This window comes from Neltuma alba, unplaced genomic scaffold (genome assembly GCF_004799145.2).
Source record: "Neltuma alba isolate B1F8T4 unplaced genomic scaffold, ASM479914v2 tig00004862_pilon, whole genome shotgun sequence".
Taxonomy (NCBI): domain Eukaryota; kingdom Viridiplantae; phylum Streptophyta; class Magnoliopsida; order Fabales; family Fabaceae; genus Neltuma; species Neltuma alba.
Window position 1 is genome coordinate 264824 of NW_021633885.1, and position 17776 is coordinate 282599.

Sequence of the window (17776 nt, forward strand, 5' to 3'; positions counted from 1 at the left end):
CTTGGAATAGCCACTGTAGTGACTAATGAAGTTGCTTTTGACTTATCCCGATCATCTCAGCTGATCCCTTTTCTCTGCCCTGTTTTGTTTAACGCGTCTAATTTGTATTGCCCGTCAAGATTATTCCCTCAGAAATGGATTGAGCTAATCGTGACCTTTTAGAGATGCATTCCAATTATAAAGTTGAATTTCCATTTAGTGCAATAGTTCTTTCAATCTCAGATTCACTGGGGATTTTTTTATCAGCTCATGCCATCACAAAAAACGAAGGCATCTAATTCCAGTCTCTCCTTTTTATCCCACCCGACTGTATTGACCCCTTAGAATTTTGCTTCTTTCTAGCGGGCTACACTCACTATCATGTTCCGAAGACCAAAATGCCATTGCCGTTACTTTCCGCATTGACATGATGCCTTCAAAGCTTTAACTTTGCACTGTACGAATATCTAACAATATTATAGCTTCGTACACAATAACGTTCATCTAAACTCAAATATAAATATTGCTAGGTGGCCAATAAAGGTGAAAAAAAAAAACATTGTAGCTAGTGCAGGGGCATACGGGTTACACAGCACACTTAAACAGATACCTGATCACTATTCCTCACTTGATCTATAATTTTAATGATGCTCTGAAGGTGTTGAACAATGTCCTTCATACTTGGCCTTTCGCTTTTCTTTTCTCTCAGGCAGCTGAGTGCTAGCTCTGAGAAAAGTTGTACGCTTGTTTTCACTTTATCGTCAGACGCTTCCTTAGACACTAGGAGCCTCTGATCTACCAGTTCCATGATTGACCCGTTGCTGGCACGTTGACTAACAAAAATTGCTAGGTTTACATCATCTTGCTCTCTTGAGAAATCTATGGCCTTCTGGGAAGTTAAAAGCTCCAGCAACACAACCCCATAACTATAAACATCACTTTTATCAGTTAACTGGTAGTTGCGGTAATACTCAGGATCCAAATAGCCCAATGTTCCCTGAGCACAGGTTGACACATGACTAAGTCCTGGGTTAGCCAATCTGGAGAGCCCAAAATCTGCAACTTTAGCGTTAAATTCATCATCTAGCAGTATGTTTGTGGACTTCACATCTCTATGGTAAATGGGAGTATGTGCAGCAGAATGAAGATACGCCAATGATTCAGCAGTTTGAAAAGCAACCTTCAGCCTCGTTTTCCAGTCTAGGAAGTTAGAATACCTACCATGAAGATGGTCGTGGAGGGTCCCGTTTGAGATGTACTCATAGATCATCAGAGGTTGCTCAGATTCTACACAGCAACCTAGGAGCCTGACTAGGTTCTTGTGATTGACTTGAGATAGAATTGCAACCTCGTTTAGTATCTGTTGGATGCTTTTGAGGTTGCCCAATCTAGCTTTCTTCACAGCCACGACTGTCCCATCTTGAAGTTCACCTCTGTAGACTTCCCCAAACCCACCATTCCCCAAAATTCTGTCTTTAGAAAATCCATTTGTTATTTTTATCACCTCCTTCAGTTTAAACATCCTAGCAGGTGTCTCTCCAGAATTTGACTTTATCACATCTTCTATTGTCTTTGCGTGCTTTGACCGGTAAGAGAGCTTCCAGGACCTCCTTAAGATGATGGCCACAACTGTGGCTAGACAAAAAAAAGTTACAACCACAGTCGAGACTGTTAAGCTGACCCGTGATTTAGGTTTTTTCTTGTTCTTCAAGCAAGTTGCAGCCATAGGGTCCCAATGGTATTCTACCTTGCAAAGACAGCGAAAGACACCATTTTTTTCAGGTGGGGAACAGATAGAAGCTCCAGAGCAATCTTGCTGCGCCCTGCAGAGAGGTTCAGGAGGAGAAGCCCATTGAATTTCAAGACCTTCCTCCCACTGGTAAGCAGGTTTCTCTGCATCTAAATGAAGGATGCTTCTGAACGCTTTACAGCCAGAGCTGTGAAGGCGTATCTTGTATGCTGAAGGCATCCCACCTGGAACAAAGGTGCAACAAGGGCCAACACCACTGGCACACTGAAGAGCTCTTTTGCTGTCAACATGTCCTGAGCTCTCCAAGTAACGGTGACAGAGACTAGAAGAAGTGCAATTGAGAGGAGAAACCAACAGGCGAGGTGAGCAGTTAAAGAGGAAGACTGTGTTGGATGAAGTTATTTTGAAAGGAAGTGACTCGTTTAACGAGAAGCCACCACTTACAGGCATATCTTGGGTAACACATGAACTAGAAAGCCAAGGTGATGGCTGCACCACCAAGCGTTGGATCGAAGACATAATTCTGAGAACGGAATAGGAACTTCCATTGAGGGTGTTAAAGTAGAGTTTTTTAGATTTGGGATCACAGTGAAGGCTATAGGATGGATCACCACAGCTAGGGTCAGTGCTTAAAGGATATGGAATTTGTAAGGAACCACAGTTTGGGCAAGTCTTTTGAGAAGTACAATGATGACTCAGGAAAGATAAAAGGAGGAGGACATAGCTAAATTGGAAGCGTGAACTTATGTTTGGTTTAGCGATCATTCTGCATGAACAAGGGGATGACTAATTGATCACACGTTACAGATAGGAAGAACGAAGGATAAATAGAAGGGCTACTGCACTGGAATAAAGTGGGCGCGATGCAAATTAGAAAGTTGGCTAAAGAATCTATATGGAATGCCATGACAAATTTTGGAGATTTATGGGACCAGTTGATACCCTTCACAGTGATAGGGCGGCATTTCTAGCTGTTTTCTCTAGATTGGGAATTTGCATTTAGAAAAGGCTTCAGCATTTACTACTTCGGTTTTGAAGAGTTCTTTCTTTAATCTAATCGAGCAGAATATGATTAAAGTGAAGAAACTGCCCATCAAGGCATAATAAAATATACCACAACATTATGGGCCTCGCACTACGAAGTCCATGTGCAAGTGTCAATATTTTCTCATTTATTTTTTCAGATATAGGAACATGATGCCATAAACACAAGCAAAGGTTCCATGTAGACCCGACATAGGCTTCAACCTACACTATTGAGAAGGATGGCAGCAATGGTGAGACAAGCATCATAAAATTTCATGCAGGGCCACCATTTGAGGACATGGTAAGTCCACTGTTTCTTCTTCATGTTCAGATATATTTTAACGTACTTTTCGTTTCAAACCAGGTCATCAATTCCTATTTTCAAAGAGATCACAGTAAACAAGATTATTGATGTTTTGATTCTGTACATGTATGTTTATAGCAGTCCCTATCATAGCTAGACATCAGCTCATAGTCATGCTTAAGTAATAATTCTTCGAGTCCTTTAATTTCCCTCCCTTCTCTCTGTGAAAACAAACAAGAAAAATAGGGGGGGGGGGGGAGTAAAAGAATAATTCAGGCGTTTATGTGGTGGTCCTAGGGTGCATAATCACTTTGGAGTAGTAGTGAGTTCAGTGCTGCCATTACCATCAATGGAAAGTCATTTTTTAATAATAATCCAAAAAAATGGAAAGCCTTTGGTGATCCCCATGATTGCGTATCCCACTCTGACACACAATGTTACGGTATATGCATTGTAGTGACTAATGAAGTTTCTTTTGACTTATCCCACTTATTGAAACTTTAAAGGGATCCTTTTCTTTACTTTGTTTTCCCCCACGCGTCTAATCCATCGCCTATCAGGATTATACCATCCGAAATCTTATTCCTATTCTGGTCCCTCAGGTATTGTGACCATCTTTTAGAAAAAGGAAGACGTGCCTTGAAATTTCAGCAGTTTGATGTTTTGCCACGTTATGCTGCAAAGAATCTAAATATATATTTGCCGATGTTTTCCTTAATGTAAATTTTAAAGGGACAACACGGAATTTCTCAAACGAGGCCAAGATGATCCGTACGTTCATGAAAAGCAAAACAAGCTCTTTCTAGTGTGGCTATTGATTCATAGAGCTTTGTCCACATGTTATTCCGTATCATTACTGTTGTTAGCGGTATGAATAATATGCGCCATTATATGATGTGTGTGTGTGTGTGAATTAGATGACATCAAATCCCTTATTTATATGGACTGAAGATTAAGATGATCAACCTGATGCTTTAGAAAGAGAATAGTGAACCCGAGGAAAAGCCATCATATATGGATTGAGCTAATCCGAATCATGACCTTTTAGAAATGCATTCCTAGTATAATAAAGTTGGATTTCCTTTTTGGTCCATCTTGTGCAATAATTCTTCCAATCTCAGATTCACTTGGAATTTTGATTAATTTATTCTGTCACAGGAAAAAAGAAAGCATCTGGTTCCAAACTCTTTGTTTTTCCCCCATTCACGACCCAACCAAGTCCCCATTCAGAATTTGCTCCTTTCTATCTAGTGGGCTATGCCCACTAATGCCTACTTTCCATGTTGATATGATGCCTTTGAAGCTTTTAACTCTGCCACATGTGAACGAACATCTAACAGCGGCAAAATAGTTTCTTAACAACCTTCATTTAAATGTCAAGACCATAGGAGTTACATAACACACTTTCACAAACACGTGCCTCATCCATTAATCCTCACTTGATGTACAAATCCTAATGATGCATTGATGGTTTTGGACAAAGTCTTTCGTACTTGGCATTTCATTTTTCTTTTTTCTCTGAGACAGCCAGTGCGAGTTTTGAGAATAGCTTTTTATGCTTGTCTTTAGTTTTCACTTTAAGAGATAGTATCAACAATGACAATTACTCTCTATACAACTATGGTTAAAGGCCGTCATGCGTTCCTAGAGTAACACTATCTCTTACTACTAAGTTACTATTACTCCACTTTTAGCTTTTAGACTTGCGTCTTTAAATATCCCATGATACGGGAAGGGAAACTTCAGCTTTGACTAGTGTTTGGCTGTTTGTGCATCTCAGAATGAAACCAGTAATAGCAACATGTTGATGTCTGATACAACCCACAGAAACACATCACCTGCAAATACCACCCACGTTCTGCGATGACGTTTTCATAGCTTTGAAGTATGTTCTGTCCTACATAGACAAAATAATGTCAAGCACGCTCTTTACTTTGAAACAACATAAAAGGGCTCTCAATAGAGGGAGCAGAAGTCAGAAAAGAGTTAAAGATTTAACAGATATTTTTGGCTGTTCAGAAGAGCCACTTCTGGTATGTGGCACTCCGCTAGGAAGGATTAAAGATAATGTGCGCAAGTCTAAAATTAAAGTGCGAATGAAAACTTTTCAGAACGCCTTGCAAATACCAGTCGTCAAACGAATCGATATTATCAACCTACTCAAGGAAAGTTTACAAATTCTCGCCCTATTTGTTTTTCGCTTATTCTTTTCCAGAAGAGAAAATTGAGAATTTCAAGGTTAGTTTACACAAAATGTCAAAGTAAAAGGTGCATGGATGGCGGGGCAGCCCCCTCTTGACATAATCTCTCAAATTATGTTCCTTCGACATTTAAATCGCCGAGCAAAATGAGGCCTTACTCATAATATAATAAAGCTCAGCCTTCAACTATCTTTACCGCAGTCCTGCACAAGACATAACCAATAGTATCAACTACACAAGTTATTATAGTAGCAATATACAGCATTCTATTTCGAGCACCGTTCCTTACCCAAACGGACTTTGTTTGATGGAAAGCAGCTCAACATCCAACTGCAGTTTGGGAAAAGTAGCAAATAGTAAAAATGGATATGAAAAATAAGGTAAAAACGTATGAAAGTAATGCAGCACTAGACTGAGAACCTCACTGACTAATGTGTAGGAACTCCTAAGCTACAGCATTAACAAATATAAAACTAAAATCAGAAAACGGTTCTTTACTACGCTTGCAACACTGATTGTACAGCCTTTAAATTAAGCACAAGTATATTAGGAGTTTGGATCATGGAACAGGCGAACAGCCCCTTCCAACTAAAGCTAGCTTCCTATGGACACATTAATTATAGGAAGTTATTGAAAGTAATGGACTCCTATGGATAGTGAAGGAGTTTCTTAACAGGTATATATCAAGTTGGACAGCTTTATGAGTAGATATTACTAATTACTATAGACCCTGTGATCTGCAGCACTAATAACTGTAGCATCTTCCTTCGGATAGAAACCATAGTAAAAGATCAAACAAGTTACCTCTATTGTTGCATTTGGAGGGATCTCCTGGACTCCTTTGCTTCCATAGGCCAGTTCAGGAGGAACAATTAACAACCTCTGCAGAAAACTCAACTAATTAACTGCTCTCCTTTCATTCAAAGACATAAGTGAGAATCTGAATTTTCTACCTACTTCCAAAAACTCGTATATAAAGGTCTGGGGGCTAGAAATTTAGAAAGAAATAAAAATCTGTTGTTTATATACACAAAAAACTTGCATGGGTATTGACAATAGAACCTATGAAGCCCAGGGAAATATTCAAATACATGCTTAACTCAAAACTTCGGGAAAAATTCTATACAGACGCCCGTTAGTCATTACAAACTACTAATCAGTGCCCCAATGAAACTTCCTGCCAATGCCCAAAGAGGCTTGATACAGAGAGTTTTATAGATTGTATGGCTTTTAATAACATAGTTGTGCCATATAACGAAGAAGTCTGGTATTACGATCTATCATTACCTGGCCTCCTACTCGCATGCCTTGCACCCCTAAATCTAACCCTTTAAGGACATTTCCATTCTCAGATTGGCCTACATCAAATCCATATGGCTGCAATAATTTAAGAATCTCATTAATCGATAAGTTTCCACGCGAAAAATATAACACAGACACACAGACACACATCATGACTATCCAGAAACCACTCTTGCTGCAGTAACGAAAAACACATTGCCAGACTGAAGAAACTCGATGAAGATCATATATAAAGAGGTGCAAAACTTCTGGAGTTATATTGATCATACCGTCCCTCCTCCAACACCCATTCCTTGTCTGCTAGTCATAAATGTAATATTCTTCCACTTAGCAACATAATGAACCTGCAGATTGATAATTTAAATACATCTGGGTAATGGATAATCAGCTACTAGAAAGAAGCCAAAATGATATAGAGCTGCAAGCAAAACCAGGACCAATGGATAATATTGAAAAACAACCTATTGATATTAATCAAAATCATTATCAAGATCGAAATTCTTATGACGACTATGTCTGTTATAAGGGATCCAAACAACCATAGTTTCCAATCACATATTCAATATAAATTAATTAATCATAAATACCAACATTTCCATTCTGCATTACAAAAGGGGTTAAGGCCATGAAGAAACTGACGATATTCATACAAGATTACAAGTAGATGCATGTGCCAAGCACTGGACAAGTTAAAGGTCATATTATTATGTATTAAATCTTCGGAAAGGAATGAATCAGGTCCACAGGTCCCTCGTTTTCACTAGTAAATGCATCCATGCTGAAAACCAATCACTCATATATCACTTTCTTTTGTGTACATATGTGAGCCTTTTGTTCCACAAAACTTCAGGTTGAAACTGCACATCTGAAAGTAGCATGATATGCATCAATTAATCAATTTGGTGAGACCATTGACAAGCTCTGAATTATACCAACGTTTGCCCTTCACAATATTTTTGGACTTAAAATCAGCACTAAAGATCAAGTTTGATGGTATGATTCAACACATATTGTCGAAGACTTGAAGAGTGAATGGTGGAACCCCAATACTCTCGTGTTTTTTGTATACAACGAGCTATGATTTATGCTAGATACATCCTCCCTCGCCCTTCCTATGACCTCATCATTTGATATTCTTCCTCCTTCTCTCTAGAGACTCCCCATGGAAGCAAAGTATGAAAGGTTTAATCTGTTTTATATATAGAAATCTCGAAGCTCTTTTCAATCATAAGTCAACTTTGCATATAACAAGCAAAAGCGAAAATGTGTGGATAACAGTTAACAGGGTCACAACCGTACAGCAACACGGGATCCCTTCACAGCCTCAGCTCCACTCCCAACCTTCAAATCATAATACCTGATGACATCATCACAGTTTCATCAGACAGTTGCATCAAAATAGTTATGAACATTTCTTTCTTTCTTTTTTTTTTTTTTTTTTGGTCGGGGTGTTTAAATGATGTGAGAGAAAGCTTAAGACAATCATAATGTAGCATCACCAAGCAAATAAACCTGACAGGTTCTGATAGTCTAGGAAACTTAATAGGCATATCTATTTCGCGGGGATAAAGTAACAACTTTCATATCATCAGACATAAGAAACCACTTTAGAAGCCAGGAAGATCAAGATTATTGGGGAAGTAAGAGTTATGTACTGACTTGAGACCACTAGGCAGGGTTTTGAATTCACTTTCTGGAATTTTCGATGCACGAAGCTGCAGAAAACCAACAATGGACAATCTCAACTAGAACATGAAACAGTCATTCTGAACAACTGAGGCGATAAGAGGGAACGATGGGAATCATACTGCTCTTCTACTTGTGCTAACTGCTCCAGCCACATCACACGAGTAAACTCCAGCAGCTGAAATAAGACAAAACACACTTTGGCCATGCTAGTGGGTTCTTTAATTGGTATGAATAAAGCAATGAAGTGCTCGTTGTATCTATATATATGTAACGTGGTAGGAAAAATTGAAACAGAATCTTAGGTGATAGTGATCTAACCAGTCGTCAGAAGGGCAGTAAGTAATGCCCTTCTTCCCTCAACCTGCAAAGATAGAGTGGATGGTTCAGGAGCAGGTTGATCAGAGGAAGAACATGAACAACGGCAGGGTAGCCTAAATGAACTTCTGCTGTAAAGATTCTTTTTTGTCCCTGTGGGGATATAAGTATAACCAATCGCACGTTAGCTTTGGATTGAATTCGGATAAAGCCGGGGCTCGAAAGAAGAAGAAGAAGAGAGAATTTACTTGAAGAGTGAATGGAGCTTAGAGGGGAATGGAGGATCGTGTAATGGCTGCACTGATGACGGAATAGGGAGAGTTCCATGGGGTTAGTTGACAGTTAAGAGATCAGAATCTAACTTTTTTTCTTCGTTTCGGGAGTGGACAGAGAAGGAATAGAGGATAACGTTGTTCCTTTCCTTCCATCCACAATTTCGAAGCATTTACAGATCACAAAATTTAGTGTCTCAGTCGGAAGATTTTATTACCGATATTTCACGAATAAAGCACGTTTGTAAACCCAGAATCCTCTAAAAAGAATGTAAAAACAAATAATTAATGAGTTCTTAACATGATTGTTCTAGGTGACCAGGCAGTGTCTTCGGAGAATTGACATGGGACCTCTGAGCAAACCAGAAATTTTTACGTATATAAACTCAAAAGGACAGTTAATTAATACTATCGTGATTAGCAAAAATTAATTTAGGTGGCAAGTTGTGTTCTTGACTTGAAAATCTTTTAGCCGATTTTTGATATTAGTGTTATTTAAAGTATAACCGTCACTTCCTAAATTCAATTCCATTCATTTATATTTTGATTTGAATTTTATTTTATTCTTTAATTTTTATATTCCTTCCTTTGGTTTTCTATTTAATTCCTTAACTTCTTAAAAAAAACCAAGAAAAGTTTTATTGCTTTCAAATATTAACAAATTATGGTATCTTTGTTATTTTTTCTAATACTATATTTTTTTTCGTTGAGTGTTAGGAAATATCGAAAGAGAAGACTCTTCAATTCCCCCCCCCCCCCCCCACAAAATAGTTTCTGCTACATTGAACAAACTAAAGTAGGGGATATGTGTCCATCATAGACATGAGTTATTTCTGTGCTGTAAAGTTATCTTAGAATATGTACATGACTGTCGTTATTTCAGAAACCACTCTGCGGTTTACTGCATAATGTAAGACTAAGAGCCTGTTCATGCAGGAACTGGAGTTTTCTCTGCTCCCTGTGACTCAGTATGGCTTTCATGGCCGTCTTTCTCCGTTAGTCCCACTGGGCTCACTCTCGCTTTATCACTGCCTTCCACCCATCTCTTGACCTTTCTCAGCAACTTATTCTTCTTGGAACAAACACCGTCACTTGGAACAGCTCCAAAGCAAGGCATTGGCTGATGATCCTGCTCGATGACCGAATCATCTGTGTCATATTGTGTAATTCCATCGCTTCCTTCTGACTTCTCTTTCATACGCTCTCTCCCCTCATTCTTCTGTTGCCCGTCTTGCTTCACCAGTTCATGCCTTAGGCAAGCGTTGATCCAACGCAGCTGAATCAGTTCTTTGACTTCGTCTTCTCGTTCTCTCTTCAGTTCCTCCATTTCCTTCACAAGTTGCTTATATTCTTCCTTGCTCGCATCTAATGCTTCAACCTTCATGTGGGAAACCTAGTCTTCAATGCTCATGAAGACCAAAATAATTCCACTGTTTTTTTTTCCATTTTAATGTATATGTTGCTTACCTTAGACGCGTACGATTTTTCTGCCTCGTCGAGATTCTTCAGAAGTTCGTTCTTTTCATTCTGCAGTTGTTCCAAAACGCTGTGTAGCTCTCTCACTTCGTTCTTTATTTGATCGATAACATCAGTACTCGTGCGCAAGGCGTTGCGGTTTTCCAGAATCTCAGTTTCTGAGGCCTTGATCTTCAAAGCTTGCCTGTTCGTCAGTCGAGACTGTGCCTTTGATTTTCTCTGTAGCTTCTTGAGCCTCCCATGAAGCAACCTGTTTTGTGATTTGCAACCGTCAAGCTGCTGAGTAATTCTCACGTATTGGACCAGAAAACACTCCAACTTTCTGTTCTCTGCCTCCATGAACGAAATCTCCTTCTCCAATAATTCAACGCGAGCAGTCTCCACCGACAACAGATTTATGACCTGCGTCAGCAGAGATTCCCGCTCTTTCACATCGCAATAGCGATCAAACTGCAAACGCAAATCCGATTCTCTCTTTTGCAGATCTTCAATCTGGCTTCTTAGCCGACTAATCTCTTGTTCTAAACTTGGATTATTTTCGTGAGATGCCGAGTTATGTTCTTCCTTGGAAGGGAGGCCATGAGAGTTCTCATCAGGTTTGACTCCCTGCTGAGAATCATTTGTTTCAGGGGAACTGACGTCTGGTCTGTTTAGCGAGGGCGTGGATAGGCTTTTCTTGGCAATGATCCAGGCATAGACGAGACCAGCCACAGATAAAACGGCCAGAGGGACACCGGCTTTGAGGACTAATGGAGTTAGGAGCTCTGTTTTGGAGGAAGTGTTGTCCATACAGAAAGATAGAGGTGTTTTGTTGCAGTTATGTGGTGTGATGGTGAAGACAATAACCGATTAAAAATGCTGCAATAATCAAAAGATTGATCAAGAGGTGACGATGGAGAGTTGAAGAATAGTAATCAATGGCGTTGCTTGGTTGAGAGGAACAGTGACGTGCATCTTTTTGACTGCTTCAAGAGACAGAAGCAGGGGCCTTCCACGCCAACATCATTACTGCTGGAAGCTCCTTGGAATCCAATTCCTTTCTGGATGGAGATGAACCCCTTTGCTTTTTCGCAAATTGACTTTACCCACTTAAGCTTCTTTTCTTCCCCGGAATCTTGATGTCATGTTCTGTTACTCATATTCCTCGTCTTAACTGATTTTTTTCAAAAGAAAAATACCCAAAAAAGAACGTAACAGTATCAAATCAAATTATAATAGTTAAGAAGGACACACACCGTCCGCGTATCAAATATGATAAACCATGGGCCACCAGGATACATATATGGGAATATGTACGTACTATGTGTATATTGGAAGTTTAAGACAGAGATACGAGTTCTTGAGTTTTAAATCGTTATTTTTAGGGTAAGATGATAATATCCACAACAATCAACCAAGATATTGAGTTTTACTAATTTTTTTGGGCCAATTATCGAATTTGTTTTAAATTTTTTAATTGATATGGAAATATTTCGTTAAAAAAATCATCATGCAAATGTTAAAAGTACGTTTTGGAAAAAAGAAAGTTAAACATGTGATGTGATGCAATGCATCATATCGGACGCGCATTATATATAAGTTTTTTTCGCTGGTCCAAAAAAAAGAGTACTTTTTCATTTTTAAAATATCGGTGCTTCATGCTTCCTTTTTTTTTTTTTCCCGGCCAGCAGTGCTTCAAACGTTTTTACAAATGCAACCGGTGTGCCTATAATTTTATAATTTGAGTGAATGAATTTAAATGCTTTTAACTTTATTATGGTATAAATTAGAATAAGGTTAAATGTTTCTTATGAAATAGAAATAGACTAAATTCTTGGAGGAGAGAAAATATTTTTAAGAATGTATCCTTAAACTAAATTAATGAAAATATGTTTGATATTTATACCAAAGAGATTGACAGCTACAAAAATATATATTAAGTGGGTTGGATGCGCGTAACAATTATAAAACTTTTTACAGCCAGTTTATGAATTATAAGTTCTTTTGAAAAATTTATGTGTACTCTCTTTTCAATGCAACTTTACACAACGTGATCCATTTCTGTTCTTCATATTGAATCAAATCAATTTAAGCCTTATTTTCGAACACGCTCCTTTATTATAGAACCATGTTATATTATACTACTTCGGTTTTTAATATAAGACTGTGTTTGATTTTTATTTTGATTCTAAATATAAGACCCTAATTCACTTTGTCTCTCATATTTATATATTTTTTTCCAAGGTCGTCCTTCTAATAATTATAGTTCTAGCCAATATAGTTGATTAGTAAGGATATTTTAGGAAAGACAACATCTACTTATTACAAATAACTAATTTAACCTCTTTCCTTAATCTCCTCAAATTAGTCAATTGGGTCTTATAATTAGAACCAGAGGTAGTACTACCTCCGGTTCTAAATATAAAATTAAACAATCACAATCAAATTAAGTTAATTATTTATAATAAATAAGTGTTATCTTTTTTAAAATATTATTGTCAATCAAGTCTATTGACTATAACTAATATTATTAGAAAGAATATCTTAATGACTATAACTAATATTATTAGAAAGAATATCTTAAAAAAAATAGATAAATTTAAAAAATAAAATAAATTAATATTTTGTATTTAAGAACAGGATAAAATTTATATTAAGAGAGAAGCTAGTATTGTTATTTTTTTTTTGACGGAAAGCTAGTATTGTTATTTACCACTTATGGGGGGGAGCACGAGACAAAATGACATTTTCTGCCGTCGGCAGGGGCGGCGGGACAAGTAAATCACGTTTTGTATTCTTTTTTTTTTTTCCACTCCACGTGAATCAACCACTATCTTAAGCGCTCTCTTTAGTCTTTTCTAAAGTGGGTCCTTTTATTTTTTAATTTGAAAAACGAATAGTGCAGTTAAAGACTTACCAACAGTGTGGTCTTTATTTTATTGCGATTTGTTTCTTTCTGGGCACACCATATTTTATAATTGGAAAAACCATATTACAGGTACTTATATTTTCTTTTAATTTTCAATTTAGTATCTATGTGTTTTTTGTTTTTAACTAAATCTTTAATTTTGCTCTATTAACATCATTAATCCTTATGTAAATACTAAAAATATCAATAGAACAAAGTTATAAGAGCTAATGTTACTAAAAAGATAAAATTAAATGTTTAATTAAAGGAAAAAAAACACATAAATACCAAATTAAAAATTGAGAGAAAGTATAGGTACCTCCTATGATTTTCCCTTTATAATTTATAATGTTATTTTTATTTTGAATAACTTCGACTGTTTATCTTCAATTTCTCAAAAAATATTTTAAAATTTTTAACTTTTCGATCAATTTTTATTAGAGCGTCAGAGAAGCAGTTAATTGGATGTGGAATGTGCAAAACAATAATTCCATAAAAAAGGATGCGTGTGGTTATTGAGTTTAAACTTTATATATATAACGAATTCAATTATTGTTAGGTTTCAGGCGAGAATGAGCTATCTTATAGTAAAGCGTAAATTTTTATCTGTGAAACTCAAATTCAAGACCCTTCTAGAAAAATGTTGCGATTGTCATATTTATCATCTATCCATTTGTTTGATTCGTTAATACTAACTTGGCTTACGTGTTCCCAGTCGAATCTGGTATTTTTCCCACGGGTTAAATGAAGAACTCTACGGGCACCCACAATAAAGAAAAAAAACAGGGGATTACACTTTAAAGTGATGCGCGTGTGCGTGCGTATAATATATGTATTTTATTTGACCAAAGACTAGTTTACTGATTCGCAGTCTTGGCAATTTCTTCATTCCTTCCTACCTAATTATTTTCATCACCTCCTTTTGACGGGTGACAGGGATATTCTTTTTATAAAAAAAAAAAAAACATTATGTTCCCTTAAAACTTGTCCTTACAGTCAGATTTATAGGATAAGGTGTAATGCTTAACATGTAACTTGGAGGCCTTCGCTACATTTCTTGCATTTACAAGGCAATCTCACCAGCCATTGCAGAATTAATAGGAATTATTTACAACCTTAACCTCTACTGGTCCAAGAGTTTTTTAAAAATACTACTCTTCCGATCTCTAATATAAGACCCATTTAATTAATTTGATTAGATTAAGAAAATTAGGTAAGTTAGTTAATTATAAAAAAAGTGAGACATTTTTCCTAAAACACCATAATCATCTTTCTTAATACCCCTTCTCTCACTTTTACTTGATTATAATTGAGAGAGTATCCATAGGAGTAATTTAGAGAAAATTGATAAATATGAAAAATGGGTCTTATATTTAGGACCAAAACCAACTCAAGAATTGAGTCTTATATTAAGGACCGGATGAGTACCTAGTTATCTAATTTGAATAGATTAAGAAAATTATTTATTTTAATTATTTGTGATAATTAAATATTATTTTTTTAAAAATATTTTTATTAATCAAGTAAATTAGCTAAAACTACTATTTAATGAAATCTTTAATATGTACAATTACTATAAGAACTATTATTTAAAAAATAAAATAAATTAAAATTTAATATTTAAAATCAAAATAAAAATCAAATTAGTTTTTATATTAAAAATTTAAACTTATAGTTTTTTTTTTTTTCCCGCAATTAACTCCGTTTTCACAGGCTGTGATCGTCAGCACGTCTTTAAAGATATCGCGGATGACGTTAGAGTACTTGTGCGCAGAGATTAACAGGTCTTAATTAATTATGTTCACAGGGAATCCGATTCCCTTGCAGATCAGTTAGCTAAATTTACGTATGTATTGTCGCAAGGGCTGTACTTTTCAATGATTTAATGTTATGATATTCACTTAAATTGGTTAATTAACGAGGAATAACAGTTAGGCTTTGTTTTGCTAAAAAAAAAAAACAGTTAGGCTTTTTTTTTTTTACTGAAATAAATTTCCGAAACACATGAGAGTTAAAAAAAATACTTTTAAGTACAAGGTGTTTTTTTTTATGAATTTAAACACCTTATGTTAAAAAAAAAAAATTTCCATCCAAACACCCGGTGACGGAAAGAGAGAGGTGACGAGTGAACGCGTGGGGCTCAACGGCTCGTAAGAGTTTGGAGTTTGGACCTTACTCTGGTCCCACCAAACATCTCATTTTCCCTCCATCCAGACACGGGAATTTCTTTTTCTTTTTGGACAAACGGGAAATCTTAGTTTATGAACTTTAAACAAACAAATGATTCGATGAAACCAACCTTCTTTTTGGAATTGTGTGTTTAGGGGGTGCATCATCAATTAAAATAAGCTCTTTTAGGGCACACAAGCCCAGGTCCGATAGAATCGGCGCGTGATTTCCATGTGATCGGACTCCACGGGAAGATTGGGATCATGTATAGTGCAAAATTGCCAATATGATGGATTTTTCGTTGACTCCGTATCCACAATCGGACAATCCCTCGAGGACATCTCCACAGCATCACAAAACCAAATTGGGCAATTTAGCAATGCATGGGATGTCAAGAGCATTGTACTGAGAAGCAGATGGCTGCCAAAATAACCTATCAATTGTGGGTCCGTTTAGATTAGTGGTAGAAAAAATAACTTATTTACAATTTAACTTTTAAAAAAACGAGATTGAGTAAAAGTTATGTTGGACAATGTAATTTATATTTGGATTGATTTTTATAAATAATTTAGTTTGTGAAAGTAAATTATTTGGATTATAATTAAATAAGTAATTTTAGTTTGTAAAATTACTAAAATGAGTATGAGTTTTATTAAATACTATTTCAGGTCTTGATAATAAGACTTTGTTTGTAAATAAAAATAAAAAAAATATCAATTTATACAATATAATAATTTTAAATTATTTATAAACTCCTGTTAATCTCATATTTTTTTATCATTTATTATAAGACATATTTATTTAAAAATAAAAGTATATTTTTAACTTATTTATTACTTTCAACTAATTTCAATTAATTTCAACTAATTTGAAGCAATGGCGATTAGGCGGCGTTCGGCCATTGCATATTTCACCTCATTTGTCTGTGCGTATGGGGGGGCCCATGAACATGTTACGTTCAATGTTGCAGGCACCATAACAGGGAATTGATCACGTGTTTTTCGAGCCCCAACATTTTTATCTGGTGAAGGTTTCCCCTTGCTGGATCAGTCCAAATTCCAAACAACCACTCGGCAAAGCCTTCGTCTTTTACTGCGTAATGAGACCGCGTCCCGCCTTGGGGCCCATTGTCCAAATGAAGAAGTTAAAACCAAAATTACCGACAACATTTTCATCATAAAATTTATTGCTAAAAAGTGTCTAAGGATCAAGCTAGGGCAAGTGATTTTCACTGGGTGCCAATATATATTTAACTGTATGTAAAAGATTTTCATTTTGCTTGTACTTATTGATACAATTAAAGAAAAATCGTTGAAAATATGTTGTACCTGGATAAACAAATTTCAGATAACTTTAAGTAATAAATCTCATAATAAATGATTTTTAGCAACTTTTTCCATAAAAACAGTGTCTTTTTTGGGGTTAAAAAAAACAGTGGCATTTTGAATGCCACTACTACTTCATCCCTTATTATAAGATCATTTTAACTAAATAACACGATTTAAGAAAACAGTTAAAATTAGTTAAAAATAATAATATGTAGCAAATATAAATTTTTTTCAAATATACCCTTATATGTAAATGGATAAATGTGAGAGAGTAATAGTAAAATAAATGAAAAAAGAGAATGTATTAAACACATCAAATTAGGGGTAAAATAGGTAATACTGCATTAAATATTCAGACAAACTCGAAGAGAATGTTATAAAAAATATAAACCCATTTAAAAAATCAGATCTTATAATAAAAAACTGAGGCAGTACTCCAGAAGGATCAAGGGATATTATAATTTAAAGTAAATTGACCTCAAATGATTTGTCACTAGACACGTTTTAAATTCATTAAAGTTAAAGACATTTTTTTTTGGTCAAAAAAATGAAACACGCATAAACTCGAGCTTTGCGTGAAAAGTTTATTCAATGGCAATGTGCTCCTGATGGATCCAGGGAGTGGGGAGTGGGACGTGGGGGAATCAAGAGTGAAGATGAGCCTTGTGTGGAAGCGGAAACAAGCGAGCTCGTCCCAACAAGCGGGGTCCACCCGGAGAATCGAAGGTGGTGCTTCTATCTCTGTCCACGTGGGCTTATACTAGTAGGAGTATCATCTACTGAGCCAGTACATTCAATGCATCTCTCAACTCCATGTTCGGTTCCGTCTACTAAATATTGTACTGATGAATAAACGACATAAATCAGAAAGGAAGATATTTAATTTCCAAGGAAATTTAAAAAAAATCCCATGATTAACTAACCTTGGAAATTAAAAGAATCACATAATAATATTTTTATATATATAAATTTATTAGGTTGTTCTCATTTATCATATTTTTTCTCAATTGTTCTAATTAATTATGGTACTAGACAAAGGAAAAGAAGATATTGGAGCTCACATCTTTTGTGTTTTTTT

General features: G+C 36.0%; 3 protein-coding genes across 4 annotated transcripts; all 3 read right to left on the reverse strand.

Moving 5' to 3' along the window:
* Window positions 1–443: 443 nt before the first annotated feature.
* Window positions 444–3046, reverse strand: LOC114745939 (wall-associated receptor kinase-like 20). Its single transcript, XM_028934118.1, has one exon. The coding sequence runs from the start codon at window positions 2492–2494 to the stop codon at window positions 578–580; it is 1917 nt and encodes a 638-aa protein (XP_028789951.1). The 5' UTR covers window positions 2495–3046; the 3' UTR covers window positions 444–577.
* A 2104-nt stretch (window positions 3047–5150) lies between these two features.
* Window positions 5151–8998, reverse strand: LOC114745936 (peptidyl-prolyl cis-trans isomerase FKBP16-4, chloroplastic). Of its 2 annotated transcripts, XM_028934113.1 has the most exons (11): window positions 8815–8998; window positions 8570–8719; window positions 8371–8426; window positions 8222–8277; window positions 7862–7919; window positions 6832–6906; window positions 6548–6637; window positions 6065–6142; window positions 5550–5590; window positions 5418–5463; window positions 5151–5282 (listed from the first exon to the last, which is right to left on the reverse strand). In XM_028934113.1, exons 1-10 carry the CDS (start codon window positions 8891–8893, stop codon window positions 5436–5438), a joined length of 711 nt encoding a protein of 236 aa, XP_028789946.1. In that variant the 5' UTR covers window positions 8894–8998; the 3' UTR covers window positions 5151–5282; window positions 5418–5435. The 2 variants fall into 2 exon arrangements, with proteins under 2 accessions (XP_028789946.1, XP_028789945.1); XM_028934112.1 differs by having other exon boundaries at window positions 5151–5463; window positions 8815–8997.
* A 632-nt stretch (window positions 8999–9630) lies between these two features.
* On the reverse strand, window positions 9631–11432 carry LOC114745976 (protein CHUP1, chloroplastic-like). The gene is made up of 2 exons (XM_028934154.1): window positions 10306–11432; window positions 9631–10216 (listed from the first exon to the last, which is right to left on the reverse strand). The coding sequence occupies exons 1-2, from the start codon at window positions 11101–11103 to the stop codon at window positions 9767–9769; spliced, it is 1248 nt and encodes a 415-aa protein (XP_028789987.1). The 5' UTR covers window positions 11104–11432; the 3' UTR covers window positions 9631–9766.
* Window positions 11433–17776: the final 6344 nt, after the last annotated feature.

Coding starts and splice junctions, on each gene's coding strand:
- LOC114745976 (XM_028934154.1), bottom strand. CDS start 11,103: ATGGACAACACTTCCTCCAAAACAGAGCTCCTAACTCCATTAGTCCTC. Junction 10,217..10,305: donor AAAAATCGTACGCGTCTAAG/GTAAGCAACATA, acceptor TCCCACATGAAG/GTTGAAGCATTAGATGCGAG.
- LOC114745936 (XM_028934113.1), bottom strand. CDS start 8,893: ATGGAACTCTCCCTATTCCGTCATCAGTGCAGCCATTACACGATCCTC. Junction 6,143..6,547: donor GCATGCGAGTAGGAGGCCAG/GTAATGATAGAT, acceptor AGTTTTCTGCAG/AGGTTGTTAATTGTTCCTCC. Junction 5,464..5,549: donor ATCAAACAAAGTCCGTTTGG/GTAAGGAACGGT, acceptor TGTCTTGTGCAG/GACTGCGGTAAAGATAGTTG.
- LOC114745939 (XM_028934118.1), bottom strand. CDS start 2,494: ATGATCGCTAAACCAAACATAAGTTCACGCTTCCAATTTAGCTATGTC.